The sequence below is a fragment of the Notothenia coriiceps genome, unplaced genomic scaffold (assembly GCF_000735185.1).
Source record: "Notothenia coriiceps isolate Sejong01 unplaced genomic scaffold, NC01 NC01_scaffold00029789, whole genome shotgun sequence".
Classification (NCBI taxonomy): domain Eukaryota; kingdom Metazoa; phylum Chordata; class Actinopteri; order Perciformes; family Nototheniidae; genus Notothenia; species Notothenia coriiceps.
The window spans coordinates 9,837-28,763 of NW_011362490.1; the positions used below are offsets into that span (position 1 = coordinate 9,837).

The window sequence follows — 18,927 nt, forward strand, 5'->3', positions numbered from 1 at the left end:
TCTCTGTTGACATGTGTCTTTATTGAAGCCATCATCTGACCCCCGTGCATTGCGGTTTTTACCAAGAGCCATCAGTGCAACCTGAACCTCTGGACACCTTCCATTCCAAGCTTCTTCTGAAGGACTATTACTCACCAGCAGCTCATTTGTTCCATTCAGGCGTGTGATTATTGTGATCGTAGTGAGGGAATGTGTGATGAGTGCAGTTTAGGGAAAGTGTTTCCTGAAGTTTACCTAACCCCTTTATTAGTGGCAAGACCTCAGAAACCACCTCCAGATGTTTGAGAGCACAATCTGACCCATTATTTACAACACGACCAGTGAACATCGCCCTTTTCACACGGACGCTTACTCTTTGCTCCTTTGGCAAGGGCCGAGTTAATGCTTAATCTAAGTACAGAGTCGTAATTGCTAAGGCCAAGCCCAGTTCACGGGAAGGAGGTTACTTGGTTGTGAACAGATCACTGCAGAGGCACTCAAGCTGAGGGACTCATCGGACTCATCTCTTCCTGACAAGCACCTTCAGGACAGACCACCATGTCTAAGAACTCCTCGGTCACCAAGGCTTTCGCCGCCGCCTTCGTCGTCCTGACGGCCTCCGCCATAGCAGGCATTGTCACCATGGTCATTTTATACAAAACCCAGATCGCGACAATGAATCCCACGCCCCGGCCGACTTTCCCTTCCACCACCACGGGCCTACCGCCCGTCACGCGGCTTCCGAAGAACCTCGTCCCGGAGAGATACAAGGTCTTGCTCTGGCCTCTCTTCTACAGCCAGATCCTTGAGGAGGTCAACGTCACCAGCCCCAACCAGACGGCGCTCTTCACTGGAAACACCACCGTTTACTTTCATTGTGTCCAGGGTACAAGCTCCATCTACCTCCACAGCCAGAACCTGGATGTTTATGGTCCAGTGGTGGCGAGCACAGACAGAGAGGAAAGGATCCGTGTTACCAGAATGGAAAACCACCAAGACCAAACTAACTTCCTGGAGATCGAGTTGGATTATGCTTTGAAGACGGGGGGGAACTACAGTTTGTTTCTGTCTTTCAGCGGAGAAGTATCAGGTGGTCTCGAGGGGATGTATGGTAGCACATATGAAGAAGGTATCCCAGCTCATGAAGACGATACAGATACAGACAGGTGGGTACAAAGAGTTTAAAGCTTTTGATTGTATGTGTGAAGAATTAGTGATAATGACGTCAAACTATTCTGACGATATACCTTTTGCTTAAGAAAACATCCTGCCAAGTTTTAGCAAGGACACCGTTATTCACCAAATGTTAAAATTCCCTTATGTTTTACTTTGTGTCTTCAAGATTCACACATATATGGAAATGGATTAGGGCCACATGTAAATTAAAAAAAAATGGAGATCTTACCAAGAGTTATTTATTTTTTGTTCTGAGATGTCAAAATTCCGAGAAGGAAAATCTGAATTCTGAGAGAAAACTTTTTTTTCTTTGAATTTTGAGAAATTCCGATTTGAACTAAATAGAGCCCTAATCCTCAGTTATATTGCTACGGTTTCACAGAAACTGAAAGAACGTATGTTCAGCATTAAGCCTTTTTTATCTGACACCCACTAAAGTTCTGTGTTGTAAATTCCCCTTCATTCCGATTTAGTTATTAGACCGAATGTGTTAGTCTATGACCTTCTGTCTGTCATTTTCTTTTACTTAGTTTCCCTAAAATGTAATCATGAACTCATTGCTTATTGATGAATGAATCCATTTTTATTTTCTAATTACTCAACACTGAAACATAATTTGTTCTGGCATTACTTACTGTAGCTCCTCGAGCCATCTCCTATATTCAACACATGTAGAAACATTGAGACATTAAAGAAGTAAAAGAATCATTTTGCTTTTATTTTGGAGGTTTTCTTTAACGTTGGCAGGTTAAAACATTCTCAACTGAATGTAGTGAGACCATACTAATATCATCACTCCATTGTTTACTGTTCTGTCGGAAAGATAAAATAATATACTCTAATCTTATAAAAAGATAAAATAAGAAAGTAAATCCAAAGTCAGAACAAATGTATATAGTTGTCGGCTGCAATATGTTAAATATATATGCAATATATTATGTAAAGCAATACGGAAAGTATAGCACAGAAGAGGATTAGGGCCGCATGTGGAACGTTATTGAGATCTGACCAAAAGTTCTGAGAAAAAAAGTCTGAATTCTCAGAACTTTAAAAAAAAAAAAACTTTTGGTCAGATCGTCAAAAATGTTTCACATGAGACTCTAATCGTCTTTCACAGTATAGTAAGACCTTGACTTTCATGATAATATTTATAATACAATAAAAAAAACATAGAGAATGAAGCACGGTGATCACAATCTATCTAATCATTTAAATCAAAGTGACGCTCCTAATTAATGTTCCTATCTTTTTGTGAGCAATTCAAAGTTCGATTTTTCAGATTGGAGTCAGTAAATCTGAGTACATCTAGATGTTGAGGATGTACTGAGGTCTTTTGATAAATGGAGAATAACAATATTTTGTGTCAGCTATTAATCTGAATCTATAAAATAAAAAATAACTAAGGCTGTCAAATAAATGTAATGGAGTGAGAAGTTCATTATGGCTTCTAAAATGTAGAGGAGTAGAAGTAACAAGTAGAATAAAATAAAAATACTCAGGTGAAGTAAAAGTACCCCAAACTTGTACTTAAGTACAATACTTGAGTATGTGTTCTTATGTACATTCCAGATATACAGTATGTGGTTTCAAACAGACGGAATGAACTGATGTATTTTTGATAAAGCTGTTTTCTGTCTACTTTCTGTAAGTGATTCATTTATCATGAATAATGTGCTAGTAGTGTATGGTGACCCTTTATTTATATTGTTCTCTCTAAGGAAATAGGATACCCCAACTCACTTTTGTCTTCATCTTGCTATTATACTTAAAATTAGAAACCAAATAATAGGTACTGGGCACTCGGATGTTGCTCAGTTGCCAGAGTCATATTTCACCCTTCAAAGTTTTAAGACCACCTCAATGTGCTGCTACAATGCACTATCACTTGACAATCTCCACTCACCACTAGAGATATTGCATTTGGCATTGGCAGATACAGTATGTGTTAGTTATTCTCAATAAATCAACTTTTGCCATGGTTTGTCCCAAACTTACAATCTACCTGTTACAAACGTAGAGGACACACAATGACGCTGTATCCACCAGTATTTAAAATACGCAAATCTGATGGAGTTAATGCTTTTAAACGTACTAATTCAACGGAATCTACTGTATTATGGGATTTTCAAATTGTATCCTCATTATCTGTATCCAGTGTTCCCGCAGTGTTTACCTGACAATACACTGTCTTTCTCTGTAATTATAGATTCCTTATTGCCACCAATATGGAACCAACATTTGCCAGGAGGGTGTTCCCTTGTTTCGATGAGCCAGATTTTAAGGCAGAGTTCGAGGTGACAATAATCCACAGGAGAATCACGACGGCTCTAGCGAATGGCATAAATACAGGTAAAAAAAACAAGCAGTCACAATGCAAAAACATAATATAGTACCTAATTTCTCTTCAAAATGATCCAATATATCGTCCTAATACGGGCCTTCTTTGTTTCTACTCTCTCAGACGGCGCCAATATTATAGACGATGATTGGAAAGCCACAGCTTTTCAGCCAACACCGTTGATGTCAACGTACCTGTTTGCCTTCACGGTTTCAGAGTTTACACCAACCCCCTCCTCACATCACCGTGTGGAAATCAATGTATGTGTACTGTAGACGTAGGATAAATGATGTGTCTTTATTCTCGGTATGGAGTTGATGTTTGCTTCTATCACTTTCAGATCAGGTTTTGGATATATGATGGGAATTATGTTCATTCAAATAACCATAGGTACTGACTACAGTCTAACCATAGGTACTGAATAGAGTCAAAATGTTATGGCATGTTTTCAAGGTCATATCAAAATAATATTCAGAACCATGAAACCAAACCGTGTCCAATAACTGAATAATTTTCAGGTTTAATGACTTAGTTTTTTACAAGTCACTCCCACACTTTTGGGATTATTTCAAATTATAAATATGTAAAAGTACAAAACCCAAATATGTATCTTGCATGCTTTATGTTTTCCCATACAGACGTACGCTCGTCCTAAGGCCACTGCAGCAGGACACGCTAAATATGCAGCGGATATCACGGGAAGGATTCTCGACTACTTTGAGCGCCGTTTTGACATTATATACCCACAGAGAAAGCTAGGTAAGTCTTTGTCTACACAGGAAGAACATGTTGACTATATCCTACTTCTTTATCATTTGATATTAGTATACAGTACAGGGTACTCATTTTGACTTGTTTGCTATAGGGTTCACTAGCAAGGACCGTACCCCAACATTTTGTCATTTAAAGATTTAATGAAGGAGGGTTAGAATGAATGGATGGATGTAGGGGAGGGGAGGGGGCTTGAAGGAGACAAATGTTGTTTGTGAGGCTGGTTTGGGGGGACGTACTGAAGTCAGGGCAGAGGGAGACTCTTGGTGGGGGTTCTGTCCCTGGGAATTTCAGTTTGAGCCGATTATGGGCCCCAAGACAGTACCTAGAATGACACATTTGGAAAAGTGTGCATATATAGTATTGGATAGATATAGGAAGGGGTGAGGGGAGGGTGGGATGAAGGGGTCGATTGGTGTGAGGGGAAGTAATAGTTCAATGTGTGAAGGGATGTGGGTTAGGATAAGGGTGTGGGGGATGAAGGGGTCAATGTGTGAAAGGGGGAAGAAATGTGGTATAGGATGAAGGGATGAGAGGAGTAAGGGATGAGAGGAGGAAGAGGTCAACAGGTATAGGGAGGAAGGAATAGGGCTAAAAATCGGTTGGAAGATCATGGGAAAGCTGTCAAAGTTCCTCAGCCTCAGTTCCACCCTCCGTCACTCGTTAGGCGATCATCATCATCATCCAACAACATCCAAACTTTTATTCTCAAGAAAACAATTCAAAGAAAAGCATTAGACCCAACCAGAAAGACGGAAGAAAAGGATCAAGTAACTACTGGCTCAATGTATTTCAGGGGGCAGAGAGGGCCTTTATAGAGGGGCTCAGTCTTTTAACAGATCATGCTGATTTATTTCTTAATTTTTTGTAAATGAATTATGTTTGTTGTAGATACTTTATTGTTTTGGAAAGAATGTTGGTATCTAAACCATTCTGATAAAAAAAAAAATCTTACGCAATATATTCTGGTTCAGGTGGGCACAGCCAGTAAGGAACCACAAGCAGAACAAGTCAATATAATCGTTATAGCACACAATGAGGAATGTATTGCTTCAAACCACTACATTTACCACCAACACTGTTTGCACCTTTCAAACTTCCTCAATGTTTTTATCACCTCCAGAGAGGCTCTCTTTTTCTGAGGAAAACTCACTGGATACTTTCAGATAGTGTAACACACTACTGGCAAATGTAGGTATCATCTCATTACTTGTCTATATTTCTGTGACTCCTACAGATCAGATTGCACTGCCAGACTTAATTTCGGACGGAATGGAAAACTTGGGGCTGATCACGTACCAGGAGGGGGAGCTGCTCTATGAGGAGGGGGTGTCCTCTCTGCTTGACAAGGAAAACATCGCTGAACTCATTGCACATGAACTGGCACACCAGGTTAGAGGAAACTACTCTTCACCCACTTTTGACAATAATTAAAAGCCAAAAGGAGAAATGCCAAAATGACATTAACATTGCTTTTTTTTGTCGACAGTGGTTTGGGAATCTGGTGACGATGAAATGGTGGAATGATATTTGGCTGAACGAGGGCTTTGCCAGCTACATGACATTCTATGCAGTGGACGCTGTTGAGCCTGACTTTAAATTAGTAAGTTCAGACCAAACCTTCACCTCTTTATTATGAGGATCATGGTAATTGAAAACGAAAGCTTGATGCAATAAGGCAAGCCAAACACATCTCTTCATGTTGTTATGCAGCATGTCTCTTCTTGTTTCCCCAGAAAGATGTAAATATCCTGAACAACCTCCACTCTGCGTTTGAGGCGGACGCTCTGGCCTCCTCTCGTCCCCTCAGCACTTCTCAGGGAGACGTGCAGACCACTTCTCAGATCATGGAGATGTTTGATACTATAACCTACTGTAAGGTAGAGACAGTATATTTCAATGAATACACCCTGCATGAGGAAGCAGGGCAAAGGATTTTATTAATACCACGGACCAAAATCAAGCTCATGGGGGGGCATAATACTTTAGATTTATCAGATGTAGATAAGTGCTTTTTAAGATACTGTATTTGGAGTGGTAAACATTAAATTACAATTTTATATCAAATCAGTGGGCAGGAGCTTAAATGATCTTTCAATGAGCAATGCATGAGGTTCAGGCTGAATAATGTGGACATTCAGAAGAGGCTGACATGATCACAGCATTTCTGAAAATGAATGTTGGAAATTTTAAAATAAAATAAAAGTAAAGAAAATGTATGAATACACTTTTTAGGCAATTATCTCACAACTTGTATTATATACATCACCGAAAACATTCCGAGGACCGAACCTCTGTGACATCAATGTGGGTACGTCCTATTAGGAAGTGTAATGCATTCACTTGAGAAAACAATAGTTGTCTGTTTTTTTGCTGAGTTACCTCAAACAAAGATTTCATATAATTTAATCAAATCAAACATGTCCGTTTAGTTGAATCAAATTTCATCATGATTCATTACTATGCTTTTGTCATGAGTTTGTTGAATTTGCGCTGAACCCCAGGACTTTGCATCTGTTCAGACGTACATTACACTGCTTTGATACTGTGCAGTGTTTCACCAGAATCATAGGAAATTATATAAAATGCTTTGTGGGCATGAGGCATTTTAAATGCATTCAGGCTGGCTACAGTGATCCAAGAGCCAATCAGGCAACTGCTAAAAATACAGAATCCCCAGGGAAAAAACAGGGAAGATATATATTTGTTTTTCTCAAGTGAGCAGTGTCCTCAGTATGTTCATGTAACATGTATTTGGTGTTCACTCTGTAGGGGGCAGCTGTGCTGGTAATGCTGGCAGACCTTGTGGATCAGCCCGTTTTCGACAAAGCAATCGGAGTAAGCAATTACATTTAATCTCATTCAGTTGGGCTGAAATACAGCTGTATATAATTGCCTCTGACTGTGCGATAAAAAATAGTTTTTGACACCCTGTTTAACATCAAACCATCAGTGTCCTATAATGTTGTTTTTATTGAGAAGATGCATCCTTTTGGTAATACCAAAGTTTGTCCAATTACATGGCTTACAGCATGGGTGGGATAGCTAATATCAAATGTGATGCCTTAAATGGGGGACTGAAAGGATAAAAACTTCAAAATCACATAGACCCCTTGTGGTGTTGATATTGGGTCAAACTGTCTCTTAGTACTCGTTAATGAGCAAAAGAACATGCTTGATTTTCAATTTCAATTTCTAGGTTTTGTTCAATACTTTGGTTTGTCTTATTATGGAAAAGGGATAAGGTACAATTAGCACAGTACAGAGAAGACCCAAAGCAGCTGTAAAGCAGCTGTAAGAGCAATGGTGGCTAACTAGCACTAGCATGTTCCAGGCTTTTTAACTGACACTGTTTATTTGAGTTTGGAGTCATCAAGTCAGTTAGCTTAGGTTATTTGGACAAACTGTTATGTTGCTCTAAAGTCTAACATTCCAACATCTGGTTTTGGTTGTTGGGTTTTTATTGCAATGTGAAAAGGCAAATAAACAAGTTTAAAATCCACAATGTTAGACAAACTTTACAACATTGTAGACATACATCATCTTCAACATCTTTGCTGTTGCAATGTCTTTTCTGCGATTTGGCAAATTAAAATAATACTTTTTAAACGTAACTGTAACTTCTATCTGGATCTCTCTGTGTTTCTGTTTTAGAGGTACCTCTCAGACTGGAAGTATAAAAACACAGACCAGAACATCCTCTGGGAATACATACAAAAGGTAAAGTGTTGGATTAAATCAGGTATTTCCACATGCAAATGTTTGGTAAGTAATCATTGATGAGTCTATTTTATTCATAATAAATGTTGCAGGCAGATGACGAGAGTACAGGCGAAAGGAATATTGCCGAGGTGATGAACAGCTGGACTAAACAAATCGGCTACCCTGTTATCACCATCAACACTACCAGTGGAGAAGCCTTCCAGAAGCACTTCCTGTTCAATGACTCAGCAGTATCTAGGTATGCGCCAAATGTTTACCCGTTTAGGTCAAAGCTCTTATAATACTCATAACATTACAGTTCATTTCAGAATTCTTATCAAAATAAATGAATATTGAGTAAGAATCAGTTAATATTTTCAATCAAGTAAATTAACATCTTAAGCATTAATTCTTTAGAGTGTGTGGGAAAGAAACTCCCTCTGTAGGGAACATAGGGATTTTAACCTTTGCAGACCATTAACATACACAAACCTTTTTTTTAAATCAATGAAATAAATAACTATTTTTAGGTCAAAATAATGTCATATAACATATTCCTAATATGGATTAGATATATTGGATTTCTGTCAACATCCAACACCAGTGCAAAGGAATGCCGCTAGTTAAGATGGTGTTATCATTAGTTTGCTTGTTTACTTGAATCTTGCAAACTCTTGGTGGAAAATGTGAATAAATGTAGTAATGTGGTCAGTGCCCATTTGGACAAAAATTGAGAAAAATATTTCACATTTACTATCTTTCAAATGCCAAAGTTCATGAATTTGTCTTCAAGTGACTTCACTCAAAGATGTCTTACTCCCTCTCAGAAGAATTGTCACCAAATATTCAAACTCAGGTGTGTGGCTGTTTTGGTTGGCAAAATACAGTTATTTATTTAGCAATCACTTTTGTCTGCTATGCCTGCATGAAATCACTGCAACAGACTGTATCATATATTTGGCCATGTAGAGCGTTCTAACAATGTGTTCAATAACACTGCCTGCTGACACATTCTTAAATTGCATTGGCCAAACTCAGAACAGCTCTGGACTCTTGCATGTTGGAAGTGCAGAGAACTGGTTATTGTACAGGAGATTTGATTTCATGCACCCTTTTACAGGTCATCTTAAAAAGCTTCTTTCTAAGTTGCCTTTCAATTCTTCACTGCTAGACACTGAAGAACCCTTTCCTTGACTATGAGCATCCTAATTGTTTTTGTCTTTTGTTTTCTGTCCATTTAGTCTTTCGTGGCACGTCCCGATCAGAGCCATGAAATATACAACTCTGTTTCGTCTAATCTGGTTGAAACCTGGCGAGTCAGGTAACAGGATGTAAAACACAGAGCCTTTTTCCTGAAACCCAATTTTTAACAGCTTTTTTTGCATTTTGGACAAACAAACCATTACATTAGATATTTTGTATTTCATCAGGCCCAGAAAATATAAAATAACGTTTAAATATAAATAATTATTTGGACTTTTAGACATCTTAAGGCATCTATGTGATGGTCCTTGATTGGGTAAAATCCAGTAAAAGTTTGATGAGACCGAGAAAGATGACCTTATACACAAGATAACTTTTCATATCGTTTTTAATGTGTATTCATACTGTTCCATTGATCTTTTATGTTATTGCTTTTTGAACAGCAATGAAAGACGAATTTGTTGCAACTAAAGGAGAGTGGATTCTGGCAAACGTCAACTGTACTGGATACTACAGAGTCAATTACAACCCAGAGAACTGGGATCGCCTCATCACTCAGTTGCAGAAAGACCCACGTGTGAGTACTGAGCCAAACCATGAGGTCCAGCACTCTGGGACATTCATGGTTCCCAGAGGATACATTAAAATGATTTTGTAGATCCCCAGACTCTCTATCTAGCAATACCAGTGAGTTCAATGTCATCAGGTTAGGGTTTGTGCATTTTTATATCATAGCTAAAGTTATTACATCCTGTTTGGAACATGAATATCTGTACCCAAACGTTAAGGAATCAATATGAATCATCCTCTCGGGAACATGAATGTCTACAAAATGTCATGGCAGTTTATCAAACAGTCTGGATGAACTGACTGACTTTAGCTTAGCGGTGGTGACGTGAAGTCATGGGATGTGACGTAGGTCATTTGGAGCCCCACATTTGCTTTTTGCTTCTGGCGATTGCATTTAAGCTTCAAATGTCACAAACTGGTGTAAATAGTTGGACATTAACCTGCAAAACAAAACGTGTACGTTTCCAAAACTTGTGTGCCACTGGGAAAATCATTGCTTTTTGTAAAGAGATGCACCATCACTGTACCACTCTATTGGTGAGCATCTTTAGACAGAACTCCTAATACAGGAGAATAGCTTACATTTAAAGAAATTAAGGCTTTATATCGAACTTTTAAAATAGTAAAAAGTTATTGTTTCCTGATCTAATGCAGAATTTTCACATTTATAGTAATATCATTGATTTCAGATGTCTATACTTGGGGTCTTTATAAACTAAAAATGTAACTGCCCCTGCTCTTCTTCCAGCGGATCCCACTGATGAACAGAGGGCAGCTTGTTGACGATGCATTTAACTTGGCAAGGTAATAACCTGGATTCAGATAAACCACACTGCTACAAATCCTAGTGTGTTCTGATCAAACCTGTTTTGTTTTTTTAAATAAGGGCAAGCTAATGTCTGCCTCTTCCTACAAATGTTATCTCTGTTTTCCTCAGGGCCAAACTTGTCGACGTGACTCTGGCGCTAAATTTAACGCGCTTCATTCGGAATGAGACGGAGCTAATACCCTGGGCAGCAACCATCAGCAACCTCGGGTACTTTGTCCGCATGTTCGATCGATCTGAGGTGTATGGACCAATGCAGGCATGTACTATTAAAACATTATTTTAACTTGTAATAATCCAAATGAACAATTATTTCTAACATCACTAAATGAATTGACTAGTATTACATGAAGAAGCTGGATTTAACAGACTAGATGTGATTGGTGTCAATGTCCTTCCCTCATCAGGATATAAAGAGATGAGTCATAAAAGTGTTGTGTGTGTTCCTGTAACTCTGCTGTAAATGTGTCTCTTCCTGTAGATGTACCTCCGTAATCAGGTTGAAGGCCTTTACAATTCTTTCGGCAACTACACAGACAATTCCACAGTCCCAACTGATCACTCCTCACAGTAAGGAAAGATGAGTTGTTATGGCGTCATATAACACTATCACATGTCTCGGATAAAAACTCAAATTACTTGATTGGATGGTTCTTTGTTATCGTCATTTTAAATATCTTTGTATGTGTGAAACTTCAGCACATTAGCAAAGACCAACCTACCAAGATACAGTGTTTTATATATATATTGTATTTTTTTATTAGGACTTATTCATCAGAATCAGAAATCAGTATCAGAAACAGCATTATTGCCTTAAGTAGGTATGGTGCGTGCATAAACACAGTCAAAGAAAATACATTGTCAGAAAAACAACCAACAAATAATGTATATATAATATATATACCTAACAACTATGTACAGTATAATATGACAAAATACTCGTAAAAAAATAAAATATATGCAGTACTGGTATGAAAAGTGTAACGCCGTGAAGATATTAAAAGATCATCATCATTTAACACCTACTGATAATTTATAAATATTCAGCAAATCTCCGAAATGTGCTTGTAATTAAACGTAATAATGTTCCTTAATAAATGACATATCAAGCTGAATGAATTCAAATGCATTTTTCATCAAAGCTCTATTAATAAATATTTTATTTTAAAAATCGCATCTCTATCTTCTTCTAAACACTTATTACATTACATTTATCATCATGTATTACATCTACACTTCTAACATAGACATTGTGCTTTATTCCAAGGCAAATCCAGATAAAGGCCATAGATGTGGCATGTTCCAACGAACTCCCAGAATGCATTGAGATGGCTCAACATATGTATGCCGACTTGATGAAAATCAACAGCACCAACAGGTACAGACAATATGGCATAAGTATCTTTAACATCACATTTATTGCCTATCTGCCATAGTCCTATAGTGAAACCGGAATGATTGATTGACCCAACGTTTTATGAAATAAATGTTTAAAACAGGTCCCCACCACATAGTGCTGCCGGATGCTAACTTGCATGTTGGGCAATTTGCACAATTAGCATCAGTTGCAATAATTAGCATATTGTGGCTATAGTTAAAAACTGGCTTGGCCAATTTGGACAATTTGAATGTTGAATCCATTTCTGAATTTTTCAGGATAAAAAATGGCAGTTTTTACCAGAAACGTGCAATATTTTTACTCCATTGCTATTTTACTTGCGGGCTGATTTTTATGAATTTTTGGTTGATTGTAAAGTTTTAGGGGACCCGTTTTTTAGCTATTGTCTGCATAGGCTAATGAATGCAATTTATGCTAATTGTGCAAATTGCCCAAATGGGGACCCATACTATACATTTCTATCATGAAACTTTGGAGTACTCAACATCACAGGTTCACACTGCTGGCGACTAGACTTTTATACTTCATACCTTCTGAAATGATGCTACACTGGAGGACTGTTGGTTCTAAGGGTCTCACTGTAACAGCTGTCATCCTGTTCTGTTGCTTTACGCTCCAGCAATGATTTAAGAAAGGTAGGTGTCGTTATGATCCCCTTTTCGTGTTTGTTGTTGGTGCCTGCTGTTACCCGTCTGCATTGTGGTTTTTATCTTTAAAGTTGCTCTGGGCTGGATGTTAACATGCACTATAAGCTTAAATCATATACTTTGGCAACCATGGCAATCCTTTTCCAACTTATTGAAAAAGGGTTTGCCAAAACAAAACTCCTGTACCTTCACACTAGCTTTCTTTGTGTTTTGGAAACCAGCTGCAACTTTAAAGTAGAGACATTGACTTTTCAATAAATGTGTCTTCTTTGTGTGCTCATTACATACACACACTGAAAAAACTGAAACGTTGACTTTACATTAGGTTCAACGTAATATTATTTCTTTCAACAAACCTAAAACTGTAATGTGCAATTTGTTGACATAATACATTTAATTAAAGTCAACTTTTCAGTTTTTCAGTGGTGGAAAGTAATTAAGTATATTTACTCTAGTATTGTACTTAAGTACTTTTTTGAAATAGTTTTACTTTACTTGAGTATTTCCCTTTAAGGCGAGACACTACAGGTGAATAGGGTAAAAAAATTTTAACTTAAAGATATCAGCTAGAAATGTCTCCAGTTAATTACTTACATTAAGACAATTGTTTTTTGTATTACAAGTTTTCTGAAATAGCATTTTAAAATATGCAAATGAGCCATAATATCATTAAATATGCGCTTATTTTAATACATTTCAGGAACACAAATCTGAACATTGGATTAAGCCAGGTTCAAAATTCTTTCTTCATTTTGTAGTCACATTAGATTCTAAAGTTTTTACAGAAGGGATTTTGGATATCTCTTTGTACAGCCCTAAAATATCCATTGTTGCCATGTTTTTAGGTATAACATGTTATATCATTCAGGCTATGAATGATATATGAACAAACCCTTCTGTAAAAGCCTTCAGAATATTGATAGGAATATAACTGGAAGGTTTGGTGTATGTACGTGCTACTGAAGTAGACATTTCTCACTCAGAATAGGAGAAAAAATTCATTTGAAAACGGCCTTTAAAGATTACAGTGTGGCGCTAACTAAACCCTCCTGTTGTTTGGATGACAGCTTGCGCCTCGACGCACTCCGTGAAGGTATTTCATGGTCAGGGTCATTTGTTTTTTGTATAACCTTGCTTCGTGCAAGTGACAATTGTTGTCGTCTTCTCTGTGAACGTTTTTTTTTCGCTGTTCTTTTGCCATTTTGAGATTTAAACTTTCCAGTGGAAAGCTAAGGCAGGAAGTGTTTTAGCACACCACGTGACGCATCTGAACGAATCACGTTGTCAGAGATTTACACCAGCCAATGAGATTTCGTTTTCTGGTTTAAGACCCCTTTGTACTTCCACGATTGGTTGCTGATACAAACGAAATGACCACATTTGGATCAGATGAGATTGTGCAGTAGACGGAGCTTTCCAACGATACCTCTGATTACATGGTGCAAACAGCTGTCGCGGTACTTTATGTTACGTTAGAATGCTAACTTTTGGTGAATTTAGGAGAATTCTACAGACGCAAATAGACAAACTTTATTAAAAATAAACATCTGGCTTCCGGTTATGGCCCTGAGCTGAGAGGCTGACACTCCCCAGCACGGTTGCTATTCCTACTAAAATCGTATTCTAATTAATCGGAACTGTTGGAGATTTGGAGGATGTTTAAAACCAACCTTGTCTCCGCGTGTCGTTTGATAAGCTGGGTAAATTCGTAAAAAGGAAGGGATTAAGAAGCACCAGAATACAAGTTAAACAATAATCTGCTTTAATGGTAAAACATACAAATACATCACCCAATCTCCTAATCACGAAGCACTCTGCAGAGTACTCCGGGCTCAGGTTCTAACCCCGTGTGAGACACGTCTCAGGAACGGCAAGTCAAAAACAAGAGCCCCGATCTTCAAAATGATCACAACATTTATACACAGAGTTCACTTCTGAGCGAGCTAGACAGTGAGTTGGCAGTGTTCCATTGGTCGGTTTCCCTTCTGGGCGGGATCCCAGGTAGTAAGTCAGTTTGTTGATTCCATCGTTTGCTTCACAGTGTATGTGTGTGTGTGTGTGTGTGTGTGTGTGTTTCTGTCCCTCTGCCCTCAGTAAGATCCCCCAATCAATGATTCGGAGTCATGACAGAGGACTCCCTGACAGGACACATACTCATTCCCCCTAAACATCCTCAACACACAAACATCGTATCATGTATCTTTAACAGAAGTTAATTGTTCTTATCGCTTAATGGCTTTAGCGAAGAATTTGAGAGTGTATTGGTGTAGGACTCGTGTCTCGTGTTTGTTTGTTTTTTAAGTATGATTGTTTAATTAGAATAAAATTAGAAGGACTAAAGACGTCCGGAACTCTGAACCCAGCCGGGTCGAGTCATTGGTTTATTTGCAGGAAATACTTCGATAGTTATTGACACAAGAGAGACATTATTAATTAGTTATCAGACGTTAATGTCCCNGTCAGCTTACTAGGAATGAATACATTTTATTGATAAGCTCAAAAGGACCTTTATCTCATTTACTGCTGGGTGACCCAAGTCTCAAGGCCTGCAGGATGTGTAGGAGACAAACATTAATTCTACAAGACTTTAACTACATTATCTGAAAATGTATCCGGGACTTCCCCTGTTAATTGCAAGGACTATTGCTCCTCGGCGGACGGCATGAGATGTCCTCTGGGTCACTCTGTAGAGGCCGGAGAACCTGGGGTTGAGCCACCTTCAGCCAGACGAACTCCGCTGTGTCGGCCTCCTGCTCCTCGGGTCCCCCTTTTGGCGTCAGCAACCTGTGTGGAGAAATCTGATTCCCACCCCTCAAGTCTACGCTCAGGGCTTCTGGGCCCTCAGGTGTTTGACCCACCACTGGTAGGCTGCTTGGAATTATAATACTTGGCCTGTGTCAACAAAACAAACCCCAACATCTTCAGGTGAACTAAATAACATATCTCAATAGCTCTGAATTTCTGACAAGCATCTGTGTTATTATAAATGAAATCCTTGAGATCCTATTTAAAATCTAAATATAATATGAACTGCTAATGTCTCTGGTAAAGAAACACACTAATGTTATGGATTAAAAACAACTAAAATCATGATACTGACAAAGTGAATAATTTCCTGGTGATACTGCTTCTACCCGTCAGTGCTTAGATATTATCAAGCTGAAAAATGAATACAGAAATCCAACATACTGTCATCAAATGTCTTTCTATTATGAATTTAAATTAAATGTACATCCCAATAATGATCTAAACAGTCTATGGCTTTTTTCATAATAGAAAGACATTTGATGACAGTATGTTGGATTTCTGTATTCATNGTGTGCCTTGGCAGTCTCAGTTCAGTGAAACTGCTCCAAACGCCCCAAAACTTCACAGGTTTGGTAACGATGCAGCCATCAACGCATCTAAGCGTATTATGGGGTGTCATCAAATGTCGTTGCCATGGCGACAGATCATTCGCCATCAAGTTAGTTCAGAAGTTTCAGTTCAAATATTCCGCTGCTTTTCCAAGCCTTTTTACTTTCTTTTCTTCTCTCTCTTCACACATTCAAGCCCCCTGTGTTCATGTATCATTTCAATCTAAATTCTTCACATTTCAGCAAAGCAGTTTAGCGTGAGCTTTTCAGCATAAAGCATTCCCACTAGCAATTTCTTCAGGAATTGCATTCTCTAGTTATATTCTGTTCTTTTATGGCACTGCTTGTTTATTCAAGTGACTCGACCGCTTTTCACTTCAGTGTCCAGAGACCTCTGTGATGAGGAGCCCACCAACACAACGTCCATAAAGACAACACAGATAACAACAACAACCTCGTCTTTAACTGGCAGCTCATGGCCTGAGAGCAGGTCATGAGACAGAGCTGAGAGGATAAGCCCATGAGCAAGCCAACACTGCGTTTAGGGTTAGACTGATAGATGAGTTGTGGGGCTGATACTGCTCTTTAAACTACCACTGAGTCAGTGCTATGAGGTGGTGAAGGTTCTTCCTTGAATCTTGTATCCATCATGTAGCTCTGTAATCAATGTTGCTAAGATGTAATGCCACAGCACAACCTGAGCCTAGTCTAGCAAAGTTAGGCTAAAAGTTTCCGAGACCCATCTCTGGATAGACACAGGCTGGTGTCAGGTCATGTCTGTTTTCCTAACCACTTGTCCTAAATGGGAAACGTCACGGGGTGAAGGAAAGATGTGAAGGAGAATTCATCCGGACTTCAGATCTGTTTGTTGTAGTCAACTTCAGAATAATTAGGACAAATGTGTGTGTCCGATTTCTGTCCCAGTTCTCACAATCTCAACGCTCTGTTCGTTTCTCCACCCTATCATATGTTTTCGGGTTCAACCACAAATACTTGTAATTTTCTTGTAGATCTGTCTGAATAAGAAACGGCTAAATTTAAACATAGCCATCAAGTATATATTGGTCAAACCCAAAGCCACAATCTGTAAGCTGTTCATGAATAAAGCAATATAACCGTACCCATATCTGACATAGTTCCAGTGAGCTCTGATAAAGTTCCAGGCCAGCGCCTGCCCGGCCACATTCCTCGAGACGTAGCTTATAGAGGAAGCAACCTCCATCAGACGTATCAGCTCAGGGTCCAAAGTGTAATCCAGGTATCTGCAAGATAAGGAAGCCACTGACAAACTCTTCACTTCATAATAACAACTGTGTGTTTGGGATTCACCTTATCAAAGTCTAGCATATTGAAAGAAGGTATTATGTGCACGGTAAAAAAGTATAGTTGTCCTTTACGCTGGGGACTCTGGGGACATGTCTCTACCAATTTTTGAACATGCACATCTTGAGAATAGTTTGTCTGGTCAAACTTGGTCGGTGTATTTCTGGGGACCCAAGAAGTGCTATGTGGTTTGGCTTGTTTGCCTGAAGTAATAAGTGTCACTGCTTTATTAAAACATCTTCCCCAGACCCCCCTACAAGGGTTTGGTTTACAAAGATGACGCCTTATCACAACATGTTTGCATGTATGTGTGTCGCCGTGGAGAACAGGGGTGTGCAAGTCTCCTAAAGAAAGACGTATATTATTGGCTTCCTAAATATTTCCCCCCACACATATAATGGTTCCTATGACAACAGTCTGTAGCCTGACACTGTGAACCCTGTGTCTACAAATGGTAGGGAAACTAGTGTGTACAAAAAAAGGGTTGCACGCAATACAGTTTTATTTGTATCTGAAATAAGTGTCCCAACCACTTTTCAAAACAAAGGTAAAAAGGTCACCTGCTGAGCAGCCAGATCTTCTTGGTGCAGGACAGAGCCCGCCGGAGCCGGTCCCTCTCTGAGACGTCCGAGGAGCGAAGATACAGGTCCCAGGCAAACTCCCACTCCTCCTTCCCCCCATGAGCCACAGCTTGGCAGTAGATTACAGACCGCAGGTTAGGGTGGATGCTGAATCACACACAAACACACACAAACAAGCACACACACACACACACACACATTTTCCTTACACCAGGACTGTCTCATTTTCAACATGCCGTCTAAATGTATTAAGACACTTTCATGCATGTACATGTACAGTGGGGCAAAAAAGTATTTAGTCAGCCACCAATTGTACAAGTTCTCCCACTTAAAAAGATGAGAGAGGCCTGTAATTTTCATCCTAGGTATACCTCAACTATGAGAGACAAAATGAGAAAAAAATCCATAAAATCACATTGTCTGATTTTTAAAGAATTTATTTGCAAATTATGGTGGAAAATAAGTATTTGGTCAATAACAAAAGTTAATCTCAATACTTCGTTATATACCTTTTGTTGGCAATGAAAGAGGTCAAATGTTTTCTGTAAGTCTTCACAAGGTTTCTCACACACTGTTGCTGGTATTTTGGCCCATTCCTCCATGCAGATCTCCTCTAGATCAGTGATGTTTTGGGGCTATCGCTGGGCAACACGGACTTTGAACTCCCTCCAAAGATTTTCTATGGGGTTGAGATCTGGAGACTGGCTAGGCCACTCCAGGACCTTGAAATGCTTCTTACGAAGCCACTCCTTCGTTGCCCGGGCGGTGTGTTTGGGATCATTGTCATGCTGAAAGACCCAGCCACGTTTCATCTTCAATGCCCTTGCTGATGGAAGGAGGTTGTCACTCAAAATCTCACGATACATGGCCCCATTCATTCTTTCCTTTACACGGATCAGTCGTCCTGGTCCCTTTGCAGAAAACAGCACCAAAGCATGATGTTTCCACCCCCATGTTTCACAGTAGGTATGGTGGTCTTTGGATGCAACTCAGCATTCTTTCTCCTCCAAACAAGTCTAGTTGAGTTTTTACCAAAAAAGTTCTATTTTGGTTTCA

The 18,927-nt window shown here is 39.0% G+C and overlaps 1 protein-coding gene across 1 annotated transcript; it reads left to right on the forward strand.

Moving 5' to 3' along the window:
- The first annotated feature begins 338 nt into the window (after positions 1-338).
- Positions 339-15,478, forward strand: anpeplb (alanyl (membrane) aminopeptidase-like b). The gene is made up of 18 exons (XM_010786909.1): positions 339-1,145; positions 3,362-3,504; positions 3,617-3,753; positions 4,132-4,252; positions 5,502-5,656; positions 5,754-5,867; positions 6,001-6,144; positions 7,037-7,102; positions 7,919-7,984; positions 8,077-8,225; positions 9,208-9,287; positions 9,613-9,746; positions 10,488-10,543; positions 10,677-10,824; positions 11,047-11,135; positions 11,833-11,943; positions 12,584-12,599; positions 15,302-15,478. Exons 1-18 carry the CDS (start codon positions 538-540, stop codon positions 15,476-15,478), a joined length of 2,514 nt encoding a protein of 837 aa, XP_010785211.1. The 5' UTR covers positions 339-537.
- The last annotated feature ends 3,449 nt before the right edge of the window (positions 15,479-18,927 follow it).